Genomic DNA, 14,513 nt, shown 5'->3' with positions numbered 1-14,513 from the left:
GATAACTAATGAGAACCTACCATATAGCACAGGGAGCTCTACTCAGTGCTCTGTGGTGACCTAAATGGGAAGGAAATCCCAAAACGAGGGGATATATATACATGTATAGCTGATTAACTTTGCTGTACAGTAGAAACTAACACAACATTGTAAAGCAACTGTACTCCAATAAAAATTTAAAAAAAAAGATGTATGCACCCCAATGTTCATTGCAGCACTATTAACAATAGCCAGGACATGGAAGCAACCTAAAAGTCCATCAGCAGAGGAATGGATAAAGAGGATGTGGTATATAAATACAATGGAATATTACTCAGCCACAAAAAGAACAAAATAAAGCCATTTGCAGCAACATGGATAGACCTAGAGATTGTCATACTGAGTGAAGTAAGTCAGACACAGAAAGACAAATACCATGTGATATCGCTTATATGCAGAATCTTAAAAAAAAGGGGTACAAATGAACTTATTTGCAAAACAGAAGTAGAGACACGGATGTAGAAAACAAATTTACGGTTACTGGGGATAAGGGGGAGAGGGATAAATTGAGAGACTGGGACTGACATATACACATGACTATATATAAAATAGATAACTAATAAGCTGTTGTATAGCACAGGGAACTCTACTCAATACTCTGTAATGGCCTATATGGGAAAAGAATCTAAAAAAAAAGAGTGGATATATGTATATAACTGATTCATTTTGCTGTACACCTGAAACTAACACAACATTGTAAATCAACTACACTCCAATAAAAATTAAAAAATAATTTTTAAAAATCTAATGGAAATAATTTCAGGAAAAATTAAAAACTCATCAGTTGATATTTTGTTCTGAACAAAAGCAAAATGCACCAAACTCAGTTTCTGATTTTATCTTACCACTAGCCTGTACTCCAATTATCAGTTACAATAACTAAACCCTGTTTTCAATTTTAAAAAATGAAAAAGAATTATAGCCTGAGAAGTGGAATGGTTGCTTTTCTTTTTTATTTTTTTGGCCACGCATGCGGCTTGCAGGATCTTAGTTCTCTGACCAGGGATCAAACCTGTGCCCCCTGCAGTGGAAGCATGGAATCCTAAACACTGGACCGCCAGGGAATTCCCTGGAGTGGTTGCTTTTAATGGTACTGGATGCTTAAAGAAAGAGGACAACCTCAAATCTCACAAATTTCAAGGCACAGTAGACTCCTAGGAAATTTCTAGTATTCTGTTATTTAACCACAGATAGCTTTCTGATCATTGTAAAACCAAACTTGAAGATTGATCCAATAAGCCAAATTAAAATGTCAGTTCAGTTAGTGTCTGGTGGTTATATGTCTACCATGTAAAATTTAAGATATTGATTGAGAAAAGGGTGGTAACCTAAAAAATTGAACAGGGATCATTTTGAACCCCTCATGACCCTCCTCAACCATTAAATCAACCTGCCACCATCTTTTGGTAAGAAGCAGGGACTCCCTTATACCTGGAGATACCTTCTGGGGAGAGGTAATTCTCACCTCACATGCTGTTGTTTCAGAGTAAGAATACAAATGGATCCCTGGGGACTCCCAGGATTCAGCATCAAAGTTAATGGAAGATTACTGCCAACTCCATAAAGACAAGATCACCAGGAGTTTAGATCCCTCAGGAAAAAAAGTTCAAGTCACGCTACTGGGTAAAAAACTCCAGCCAGGACGTTTACTGGCTGAAGGCAAAGGAAACAGTAATGGAAGAGGAAAATCATAAAAACCTGCTTCAACCTTACTACCCGTTGTAGAAATGACAATTACAACCTTTCCTTTATATTCTTCCCTGCTATGCCCTGTGTATATTTATATGTGTTAACTACTTTCCTTTTTTGTTTTTCCCACCACTATTTTATTTAGGTCTTTTGGAGTTTTAACTTTATAATTAGTCCTTGAGGGGATCACAAGAGAACTAGACAAGAAACTGATATTATTTAGAGAACTCAGATTTTTTTTTAATTCAGTAATTGGCAAGACAGTTGCTCCCCTTCAAGAAAAGAAGGGCTAGTGCTTATTTTTCCCAGTTTTACTGAGATATAACTAAGATGCAGCACAGTATAGGCTTATTTATCCATTCCACTGTTGATGGACATTTAGGTTGTCTCCAGTTTTGAGCTGTTACAAAAAATACTGCTATGAACTTTTTTGTACATGGTTTGTCACTAGTGCAATCTTATCTCCCTTTTTCTCATCTCCTCCAAGCCTTTGATGTCTTTTTTTTAAATATAAATTTATTTATTTATTTATTGTCTGTGTTGGATCTTCGTTGCTGCGCACTGGCTTTCCCTAGCTGTGGTGAGCGGGGGCTACTCTTCGTTGCGGTGCACGGGCTTCTCATTGCAGTGGCTTCTCTTTGTTGCGGAGTGCGGGCTCTAGGCGCGTGGGCTTCAGTAGTTGTGGCACGAGGGCTCAGTAGTTGCGACTCGCAGGCTTAATTGCTCCGCAGCATGTGGGATCTTCCTGGACCAGGGATCGAACCCGTGTCCCCTGCGCTGGCAGGCAGATTCTTAACTACTGTACCACCAGGGAAGTCCAAGCCTTTGATGCCTCTTTATCTTCACTTACCAGTTCGCTCCACAGTTCACTGCAACAAAAAGTAATCTGATGAAGAGCATTGACGTACTCCACATTGCCAATTCAGTTTTTGTTTGTGTGTGTTTGTTTTACAAATCTTGAATGAATTTACATTATTGATTACTTCCTCCCTCCTCAAGACTCTTTTGACTTCTAGGCCACATTTCTCTTAAATGTTGGTGTTTCCTTTAGCCACTGACCTCAGCATTATGTTTTTTTCTCCCCTAAACTCTCTCTTGGAGTGATCTCTTTATTTTCATGGTTTCAAATGTAATCATTTAACTGAATGAGCTGGACTCCATGTGGTGCTGTCTTATTTACAAACCAGATATGTATATAAATCAATTGTTTGTGACATGTAAAGTAAGTCATGCAGAATAGGTCACATATACAAACCATCTGTTATTTTGTTAATTTTCATTGTCTCTTCTTAGGAGATCCACATGAAATGACTAGTTTAGATTCAAAATTATAAAAATAATACTTTTGTTTTGTAGATATGCTTTTTTAAAAGTATCACTCTAAATCATGAATTTGGAGTTTTCGATACTTTTTTTTTTCTCTGCGCCCCTGCAGCGTGTGGAATCTTAGTTCCTTGACCAGGGATTGAACCTGGGCCCAAAGCAGTGAAAGCACGGAGTCCTAACCACTGAACCGCCAGGGAATTCCCCTGATACTTTATTTTTTTTAAAGGCTATTTATTCTTTTTTTTTTTTAAGCCCATACTTCATTCAGATTTCTTTTGCTTTTTTTTTTTTTAATTTTATTTATTTATTTATGGCTGTGTTGGGTCTTCATTTCTGTGCGAGGGCTTTCTCTAGTTGCGGCAAGTGGGGGCCACTCCTCATCACGGTGCGCGGGCCTCTTATTATCGCGGCCTCTCTTGTTGCGGAGCACAGGCTCCAGACGCGCAGGCTCAGTAATTGTGGCTCACGGGGCTAGCTGCTCTGCGGCGTGTGGGATCTTCCCAGACCAGGGCTCGAACCCATGTCCCCTGCTTTGGCAGGCAGATTCTCAACCACTGCACCACCAGGGAAGCCCTCCCCTGATACTTTTTGAAATCCCATTTACAGCTCAGTTGGATTATGTTAGCATTTTTAAATTGTTAACTAAAGCACCCCAGTATTTCTACAAAAATTACAATGAAATCAAGTTCCTTATTATACTTATAAAAGTGATTTTTAAAAACTCAAAATAGTACATCATGTCCATTGCATTTTATCTTAGACTTTTAAACATAGTTTTTTTTGTTTTGTTTTGTTTTTTGCGGTACGCAGGCCTCTCACTGTTGTGGCCTCTCCCGTTGCGGAGCACAGGCTCCGGGTGCGCAGGCTCAGAGGCCATGGCTCACGGGCCCAGCCGCTCCGCGGCATGTGGGATTTTCCCTGACTGGGGCACGAACCCGTGTCCCTTGCATCGGCAGGTGGACTCTCAACCACTGCACCACCAGGGAAGCCCTAAACATAGTATTTTAAACACATCATTTCAAATTTTGATTCCCTCTGATAGGTGCGTGGAATTTGACATCTGGAAGAAAACTTGAAGATTTTATAGTCTGATTTACTCATTTTATTGATAAGGAAATAAACCCAGAGACATTAAGAGCCTTGACCAAGCTTGCTAATGACAGAGCTGGAATAAGAATACAAACCTTGGATTCCTGGCCTGTTGCCTTTTCCAATCCAATAACCAAGCTGCTCGTTGCTAAACTGCCTCTGTTTCTCTGATGAGATCAGCCAGTGGGAGACTAAGAATAACCACTCTGGGGAGACACAGACTCAAGTAAGGACTCGTCAGCTCTGCCTCTTCATCCTCCAACAAGCATATTCTCATAGGACTGCTCCTAACTCACCGGTCTAGTGAATCACTAGAACTCAAGCATTCATAAATCACATGACACTATCAATATTGCAGGATCTGCCCACTGATCCCTTTATGGGTCCTTTAAGAAATTAGACTATTTGGTTTCCCATATTTCTTCTCCTTTTCTGCCAGAAAGTCCAGCTGCTTTTAGTCCCCTGTGTCACAGGCTCTGCCTTTTCCTTGGCAGGGAAGACCTCAGGCACATACACAGCTTGTGTACGTCCTGGTTTTTTTCTTCCAGGGAGATGGAGGTGGGGGTAGTTTGTGAGGTGAAGGAGAATCACTTCCTTGAACCTGATGGTCATTTCTAATTGCTATGGAAATTAAAAAATGAACATGATTATCAAATCTAACAAAGACAGCTATTATTCCTTAATATTATCTAATACCTATTTTCTGCTTAAATTTCTCCAGTTGTCTCCAAGATACCCTTTTTAAAAAAATTTTTTTTAAGAGAGAAATTTTTATTTTTTATTTTTTGGCTGTGTTGGATCTTTGTTGCTGCTCACGGGCTTTCTCTAGTTGTGGCGAGCGGGGGCTACTCTTGTTGCAGGGCATAGGCTCTAGGCTTGTGGGCTTCAGTAGTTGTGGCTCACGGGCTCTAGGGTGCAGGCTCCGTAGTTGTGGAGCATAGGCTTAGTTGCTCCGCGGCACGTGGGATCTTCCCGGACCAGGGCTCGAACCTGTGTCCCCTGCACTGGCAGGCAGATTCTTAACCACTGCGCCACCAGGGAAGCCCTCGTATAGAGTTTATGAGAGCTCCACTTCCTCTCCTACTTTTGAAATTGTCAGGCATTTTGTCTTTTGCCTATCTGATAGGAAGCTCCACTCTGTAAAGAAATGAGATGTGTAAAAAACAAACAAAACAAAACAAAAACTGAAGAAATGAGATGTGAGCCTAGTCCTCAAACACTGTATAATCAATTGTTTTAGATATAAACATTTCATGCTTCCTGGAGATAATTATATGCTCCCACCCCATCTGAAAGTCACTGTTTTAGCTCCTGAGTACATCAGGATCTTTTATATATCAATGAAAGAATGAAGAAGATAGTGAGGTAATTATGTACTATTTACTATCTCCTGGAAAGATATGACTGGTACTGACTTTTCCCTCCGATGAAGATCCTCTTTAACACATATAAAATCCAATGGACCAGATGTTGATTTTACTGTGAGGAGTATTAGGATTCCTGTAACCCTTTTCTTCCTTATTAGTATTTGTCATGGCAGGTTGTTGATTCTGATGATGTCATAATGCTTTGTTTGTGGGGTCATCTAAAGACACATACCTTAGGAAGAATTGGCTTTTAAACAAAGTGAACCTTAGATGGTAAAACGATCAATTTTCTGAGATCATAGGGATAAAGATCTCCAGAAGAAAATATATCTGGAAAAGCTTTCCTCTTTCATGATATGAGTTTTACTCAGTTGAAATGTAGGCAACACAACTGGGCTGACACCTGATATGTTTCTGGATCATCCTTGGTTGCCAAAAGCCTCCAAACATTCCTCAAGGACGCAGTCATTTTGCACAACAGAGGGAAAACCTGCCCCTTTCTGGCAATCGGGTGGAAGTCTAAGAGGAAAAAAAGTATACCAATATAAATTCCTCTCTAGCGATGAAGAATAGGGTGTTTAATATTATACCATAGAATAAGTAGGGTACTTTAAGGATCTTTTTTCCTTTTTTGAACACATTTTACCTTAGAGAATTTCACAGAGAACATAATGATCTAAAGAGTGGGAAGGATGATATCTTACATTGCTCTTATATTTAAATCTTACATAAATTTCTTAAAAGAACTCCAAGTTAATAAAATGACAGATTTTTAAGACTTCAGTCTGGTAAACGAAAAGCCTTCTACTCAATGTTATCAGCTACCTACATTAAAAAAAAAAAAAAAAACAGAACAGGAAGTGCAAACATTTGGCTTCCATTTTCCTTTTATAAACCAATAACATCTTCAGTTCTAGAACAGCTTTTAAATATGTGGCTTCTGATAAATGTTGGCAGAACTGGTGCACTCCCAGAATAAATTCTGAGTACTCAGCTCTCCTTACTCATATACATCCCTAGGTGGAACAACCACAAAACTGCCCACTACAAAACAGGCTGAAGAGAAATCTGGATGTGACAGAAGGTATAAGTGTATATTATAGCGTGACACTGAAATTAAAAACAATTTCATGTCTAGGGTCAAATCTCTAACCAAATGTCAGTGCCGTAACACTATAACTATTACTGATACACGTGAAGTTTCAAACTGAGGGGCTAGGGTAACGGGGCAGAAATCGCACACAAACAAAAGAAAAACTTCCAAATGTTCTCTTCCCCTTCAGGCAAGTTTCAGTTCTATAAATCTACCCTTGCCTTTAAAATATCCAAGTGCTGTTCTGCCCTCAATTCTCATCCCGTTGTGCAAGGAAATCTGTCTCTCTTCCCCAAATTAGGAATATGAGAAGACTTCCAGGTCCGTAAAGACCAGAAAGCAGCCCTGCGGCAAGTTTTATCTTGCCCCAAAGCTGTGAAAGTGGGCATGGTAGTGTGGAAAAAGCATCCGAAAAGAAAAAATCTGTAAACCATACACCTGTGGTTGGAAAAACAAAACAAAACAGAAAAAAAGCCCCAAAACCCACGGATCTGGATATCATCAGGATCTCGGGGTATAGACAGAAAAAAAAGAACAATCGTGGCTCGGGTCAAAACCCGAGGAGCATTTCCTAAGCGATCGGGGTAGCGAGTGGGGATCTTAGTGGAGGCTGGGGAACTGGATGTGACCGAACGTACGGACATCGCCATTCACCGCGGCCGGGTCCGCGCCTCCCCCGCCGGGCGCCTGGTACGCTAGCCAATCCCCTCGCGCACTCTCCTTCCCATTGGAGGCCCCGCCCCCCACGCCCGGGATGCTGGGCCTCCGCGGCGTGACGCAAGCACGGCAGCTCCGCCCCCTGCGTCTGTGGCCTCACCGGTCTTGGGGGGGATGGTTCTATCATGGCGTCAATGCAGGTAAGAGGAGTTTGCAGCATCTGGGCGGGCTCCGGAGCCGCAGGGAGGATACGAGCGTTTCGTCCGGAGGGTTGTCTGGGACTCTGGGGCACCTGGGCCGGCTCCGGAGTGGCTCCGGTGGCCGGCCCTTCCCCAGCGTCCGGGCGTTGGGAGGGGTGAGAGGCGGCGAGAAGAAGGGGGTTTCTCGGTCGGTCGAAGCGGACACCAGCCGGCCGGGAAGTTGGGGGATAAAGAAGGCTAAGGGGAGGAAAGGGTGAAGTTTGATGTTCGCTCAGCGGCAGTGGTCTCGGAATCATCTCCAGCTCACACGGACGGTTCCCGCTGGCCTGACCCCCGCCCCAGGGATGTCTTTTCCTCCGCGGTCCCCGGCTGGGCGGAAACAGCTGCTGTCGCCGTTGTCGCTGGGGCAGGGGCGGCCCTGAGAGGGGCTGAGTGTGGGGAGCTGAAAAGGCGTTCCCGGAGAAGGCGGCTGGCTGCAGAGGCGTTCGCGGCCTCTGTTCAGGCCTCCCACGCCCGGCCTCCCTGGCCTGCTCGGCCCCTCCACTCCCCTTTTGACTCTTAGTCCTTTGCCCCAGGGGTACCTTCCTCTCTCAGCCTCCGCACTCTCAACGAACATACGTCCAGCAGCCCATTTTCTCCCTCTCCCCGAAGCTGCCGTTAGCCCATCAAAGTCCTTTGCCGCCTAATATGCAGTCTCCCCGAGAGACAAGTCACCAGCTCCCCATACCTCCCGGGATAGATAGCTCGCCCTCAAATCTTTTTATTTCGTACGGTGCCCCACCCTTGCGGTCGCGGTTAGGCTACAGCCTTTTACCCCTTTTCCCCAGACCTTTAGTGGAACCTTAGTTTGGTAGGAGGTGTTTTGTTAACCCGTGTTGTATTTACCTGACTTGGCAATGCGTGGTTTTCTGGTTTTCCAACTTAATAGGCTCCTTTTTACCAAATCCAGGGAGTTTGATTTTTTTTCAGGCAAAGATGGCATCCACAGTTGCAGTTTTGTAGAGATTAACTCTGCATTATCTATAGCTTGCATTTAATTTACAGATGAAGACTAACTCTGTCAAAACATAGGAAGAGAAGGCAGAACTCCTGTTTGGAGTGTCATCTGAGCGCTTTTTAGAGTTTTAACAACATCTTAAAGAGACCACGTTTTTCTTGGAAGGATTTTATGCTTTTGTTTCTAGAAGAATAAGCACGTTTCCCTGCCCCTTTTTTCCTCTTTTTAGGAGAGAAAAGTGCTTTTCTTTCATCTCTTCTGTTTTCTGTATCTTCTTCCTCTTCTGTGCACGTATTTGCTTCACATTTACTTCTGTGCTTTTGTGTTGTCTGTCCCCTTTCAGCCTCTCCATTCAAGACTCTTTTTACCTTTGCTTCTCCCTCTGGACTTTTCTGCAGAATAGAAAAAGAAAATTGTATATAACATTCCTAGTTGAAGAGATGTCATGAAGTAGTCCAGAGAAAAAACAAGAACAATTTCAGGAAACATTATACTTTACCCTAATCTCCCGAGAGACGTTAGAGAAGTTTCATCATTTGAGGCCAAAAAAGGAACTGTAGAACACTAGTTGAACAGTAGATCGGCTATATGACCAATTTAAGATTATTTGTATTAAAAGATTAAAATCCACTATACTTGTGATTATATTTGGCAGGAGGATTATAGGGATAACTAATTTGCTGATTAGATTTAGACTTTTAGTGTCTGGAGAAGACAGATTTCAGTTTTTAAGAGAAAAAAACTTGAGTCGGTACAAAACAATGTTGACAGTCTTGAATTTTACATGGCGACTTAAGCAGTGGAAACAATACTTGGCAGTGCAATACTGCCTTTTTCTGCATCCCAAGTACTACCTCTGACTGTCTTTTCACCCTTTATTCCCTTATGTCTTCTGATTAGAGGAATGGAAAACTGATGTTTCCTATTTTAATTAAAACTAAATTCTTCCTTTTATTTGTATTTTAAAAATACCTGATACAGATTTTCTGGTAGTATCTTTTTTATTAAAAATTTTTTTTATCGAAGCATAGTTGATATACAATAGTTTATGTTTCAGACGTACAATATAGTGATTCACAATTTTTAAAGATTATACTCCATTTATAGTTATTAGGAAATATTGGCTATATTCCCTGTGCTGTACAATATATCCTTGTAGCTTATTTATTTTATACATAGTAGTTTGCACGTGTTAACCCTGTCTCCCTATCTTGCTCCTCTCCCTTTCCCTCTCCAGTGTTAACCACTAGTTCTTTATATCTGTGAGTCTGTTTCTTTTTTGTTATATTCACTAGTTTTACTTTTTAGATTCCACATGTAAGTGATACTGTACAATATTTCTTTCTCTGACTGATTTTATTTCACTGAGCATAATACTCTCCAAGTCCATCTGTGTTGTTGCAAATGACAAAGTTTCATTCTTTTTTACGGCTGAGTAATATTTCATTGTTTGTGTGTGTGTGCATGTGTGCACGCCAACATCTTATTTATATGTTCATCTGTTGATGGATACTTAGATTGCTTCCATATCTTAACAACTGTAAATAGTGCTGCTATGAACATTGGAGTGCATGTATCTTTTACATTAGTGTTTTTGTTTTCTTCTGATATATACCCAGGAGTGGAATTGCTGGATCAAATAGTAGTTCTAATTTCTGTTTTTTGAGGACCCTCAATACTATTTTTCATAGTGGCTGCACCAATGTACATTCCCACCAACAGTGTACAAGGGTTCCCTTTTCTTCACATCCTTTTTTGGTAGTGTCTTGAAAAATATTTTAATATAGATAAACTGAGCTTTTTGAAACACAACACTTTCTGTGTGGTTATTCTGTGTCTTAGAACAACATTTTTTCCTGACCATCTTAATGGCAAAATTTAACTCCTCAAAACAAATAAATTATACATAAAACTACAGCTAAATTATGAAATTTGTTGATTCACTCATCAGTTATTTTTTTGAGGGCCCACTATGTGTCTGGTATTCATCTAGGTGCTGGGGATACAGCAGTGAACAAAAGCAGGCAAGATTTCTGCCTTTGTGAATGTAATAGTCTGGTTAGGGACAATGGATAAGAACAAATATTTAAGTTAATCGCTATTATATTAGAAGGTGATAGTGCTATGGAGAAAAATTGCGGAAGGAGGTTGGGAAATATTCTTTGGATTTTAGTTTGAGTGCTTAGGAAAAAACAAGCTATACATGAATGCTGCTCTAACCATGTCTCTACCTAAAAAAGTTTTCAGTAGATTTCTTTATCTTAACCGGCACCAGGATATTATTGCTGATGAGGAGGTTACTTAAGCTGTAAGAGGAACTGTATTTTAAAAACATGCATATTATACAAGTGTAACATAAGATTTGATTACTTACATTGATAAAAATAAATGAATAAAATAAATTAGCCTTTAGGATCATCAGGATATCAAGTAAAGGTAGGCTTTGAATTTCTTCTTTGGAGAGTATGTTGTTGTTTTGTCTTTTTTTAAAAATTTTATTGAAGTATAGTTTATTTACAGTGTGTTAATTTCAGGTGTACAGCACAGTGATTCAGTTATACATTTATATATATATCTGTTCTTCTTCAGATTCTTTTCGGGAAGTATGTATTTTAAAGTTGATGTTGTAACTACTGCAGTATACTCTATCAGTGCCTCTCAACCTTTTTTTAGGCTGTGGCACACACAGAAAATACTTTTTGAATTGCGCACCAGGGTGGGTGAGATTGTTGGAGGCTAGAAGCACCTGGCCAAGCAGCTCAGAGTGAAACACTGGGGATGAGGATCAGTATTCTGGTACAACTGTAATGCTGGGGAAACTCTGCTCTGTAGTTTTGCTAGAGTTGTTCTTCAATATACAGTTCAGGATTGTGGTTTTCAGATTTATATGAGCCCTTTGAGATGTTCTTTCCCATTTTTTTCTTTTTCTTTTTTCTTCCTAGAACAAAGTCACAAATCACCAAGTAAGATATGATTAGATTATGTTTTAAGAAACCATTCTTTGAGAATGGTGGGTTCACGGTGATACTTAAAATTGGCAGGAGTTAGAGTAAAGAAATAGATTTACTTTTAATTTTGATGATTCTAGAATTCTTAAAATATTATGTGGAAAAGTTGTCGATAACAAATTTTTAGATTTAGCATTTTTGGGACTTAGATAATTTGGTACAAACTTTCTATCCCCAAACTACAAAATCATTATTAAAGTGAATTTTTATGTGATTCAAAACATTTCTTAAAAGTGTAGCAATATTAGGGTATTCTGTTTTCAGCTAAACCATAAAATAGTATTTTTTGTGTTATGTTTCTTTTTTCATTTTGTACCTAATCTTTTTTTTCCCTGTTGGCTCATTTCATATTATAAAATAATTAATATTGCCTCCTGGATATATTTTCTGATTTTAGAATTTAGCTGTTTCATTCACCCTTTATGTTGGAAGTTTTTGAGTATACCTGGTATACTTTTCTAACTTAACCATCTAGATTTACTGATTGTAGGTAATGAACTACTTTTACCTTATGTCTTAAGATCTTAGAAAGTCAGTGTATAGTAGTTGATATTTGTCAATTCCAGAAATAGTGATATAATTGAAAGAAATGGTCAGTTGAATTACTCTTGCAGATTTTCTGAGTTTTCTTCCTCTCTCTTAATTGGGTCTTAGACTATTGACTGTTGACTTGACTAGATGGAAGGAGATTGAGATTTAGTAACAGGAGATGGATTATGAATGTGTGTTTTTTCTTAGATGAGTTAGAAATAATAAATTATTTTGGATTATTCACAACTCTGCATTGCTGTTTACTCAAATAATTGGCTGTAGTGATTGAGAGAGGTAGAGTATGGGCTCTTGCTGACATTATTATTGTAGTCACGTTACCTTGACAATTAGATTTCATATGACTATTGACATCATTATGAAGGGTTACAGCATAATTAAAAGTTAGAAAACTGACTGTCATCATGGATCCTGAGGCTTACTGAGCACTGGAGACTTGGGGTGTATAGCTAGAATTACAGTATCTGAGAAGGTTGGCTAGGTACTCTGTCTAGGAATGAGGCTGACAGAGAGCTGTTGGAGCAAGTGCTGAAGGAAAAGGGGAACAGCATAGAGTAGAATTGACGGTGTTCTGTGTGAATGAGAAACATAAGTAGATAGTAGATTACATTGTGAACAAAAGCATAAAGTTGGGGTCATCATCTTAATTCTCAAAGCAATCATTGTGGTATTTTTCTTTTTGCTACTTTACAAGATGCCTTCTATTTTTGTCCTAAAGTGTTGGTTTGGGTCTTTCATTTAACTTTTTAGGTCTCTTCCACTCCTCTGGGCCATAGATTCCATTAGAATAGGAAAAAAAAATCCTTTCTCACTGTTCCTTAAATGTGCACAGTGACTACAGTAAGTGCTTGTCGGTCACTTGACATAGCAAATTCTGCATTAATTTAGTTCTATTTTAGAGAAATCCAAAAAATTTCACAATTTGTTTGGAAGCACAAATGATCCCAAATAGCCAAAACAATCTTGAGAAAGAAAAACAGAGTTGGAGGAATCAGGCTCCCTGACTTCAGACTATACTACAAAGCTACAGTAATCAAGACAGTATGGTACTGGCACAGAAATAGAAATGTAGATCAGTGGAACAGGATAGAAAGCCCAGAGATAAACCCATGCACATACGGTCACCTTATGTTTGATAAAGGAGGCAAGAATATACAATGGAGAAAAGACAGCCTCTTCAATAAGTGGTGCTGGGAAAACTGCACAGCTACATGTAAAAGAATGAAATTAGAACACTGCCTAACACTGTATACAAAAATAAACTCAAAATGGATTAAAGACCTAAATGTAAGGCCAGACACTATAAAACTCTTAGAGGAAAACATAGGCAGAACACTCTAAGACATAAATCACAGCAAGATCCTTTTTGACCCACCTCCTAGAGAAATCTAGTAAGCAATTTTCTTACAGTAAGGTTGAATACCTATAAAGGAACAACAAAATTCATATTTATAATTACATGTGTATTCCCCCCAAAGTTTGCTTATTTTCTTGATTTATGTGTTTGCCATAACTTTGTTTTTCAAAGTATTTTCATTTTCTTCCTCTCTGGATTCTTATTCCAACCTTGCAAAATGGGAAGTCAGATAATCCCATTTTATTCTATTAGATAGAAAGAGTGACTTTTGATAAGTAATCACTTATTTGGGAAGTGACTTACCCAAAATTTCATAGCAACTGAGTAGTGAAGCTGAATTGGAAACCAAGCTCTAAAATCTACTGATGCTGTTAAGTTGGAGGTAATGAACATATTAACAAGTTTGGTATTGTTGAGAAATCATTTGGATAATTATTTAAATCTTCAGTCAAGAATTTAGCATTTACTAAAATATTTTATAGCTTCTATAGTTAAGAAAATGAGAAGAAAATGTTCCTTATACTTTAAAATATAAAGTCACTTTATCAAAATTTTTACAAAGGTTCTTTATGCATATACTTGTGTACTGAGTAAAATTATAATGGCAAATCTTTACTGTTCAAAGATAATCTTTATTATTAAGGAGAATTTTTAAAGGGGTGATCTGGCATTTTTCTGAAAATATACTTCTGCATAGTATTTATCTAAATTGAGCATTTGTTAGATGAATTTTATTGCATCTTTATATCATTGTTTGCTTCATTATTTTACCTACATGATACTTGTTCATGTTTGTCAGGTGTTTTAAGAATGTCTTCATTTGATAGCCTTTATTTGGGAATGCAGTTTTTGGAGTACCAGCAAATGGTGCATGCCTTTGAGTTACTTTATTCTGAGAAAAACGGTAGTTTCATTCAGTTGCTTTTGTAAAACTTTATTAGAAAAATGTGCTCAGGATCTGGAATCAAAAGACTTGGATTCAGGTTCTGTTTCACTACATAACAGTTGTGTTGCACAAGCATCAGTGTAGTGAAGTGGTTAAGACAAAAGTAGATTAACAGAGAGGTAAACATTTGTAAAACCCCTTTCTTGATTTCCCTTCCCAAACTTGTTCTTTCTGTAGTATTCCCCATGTGGTACAT

The 14,513-nt window shown here is 38.9% G+C and overlaps 1 protein-coding gene across 1 annotated transcript in view; it reads left to right on the top strand.

The window, feature by feature from the left end:
* Positions 1–7,357: 7,357 nt before the first annotated feature.
* Positions 7,358–14,513, top strand: part of UBE2W (ubiquitin conjugating enzyme E2 W) — a gene marked incomplete at both ends in the record, with an annotated part of 69,246 nt that continues 62,090 nt past the window's right edge. The window contains 2 exon segments of the mRNA XM_079722134.1: positions 7,358–7,426; positions 7,428–7,460. Of these exon segments, the coding sequence (XP_079578260.1) occupies positions 7,358–7,426; positions 7,428–7,460 (102 nt within the window).

This window comes from Hyperoodon ampullatus (genome assembly GCF_949752795.1).
Source record: "Hyperoodon ampullatus genome assembly, chromosome: 17".
Classification (NCBI taxonomy): Eukaryota; Metazoa; Chordata; class Mammalia; order Artiodactyla; family Ziphiidae; genus Hyperoodon; species Hyperoodon ampullatus.
The sequence above is the reverse complement of the archived record's forward strand: the minus strand, read 5'-3'. Positions and strand labels throughout refer to the sequence as shown.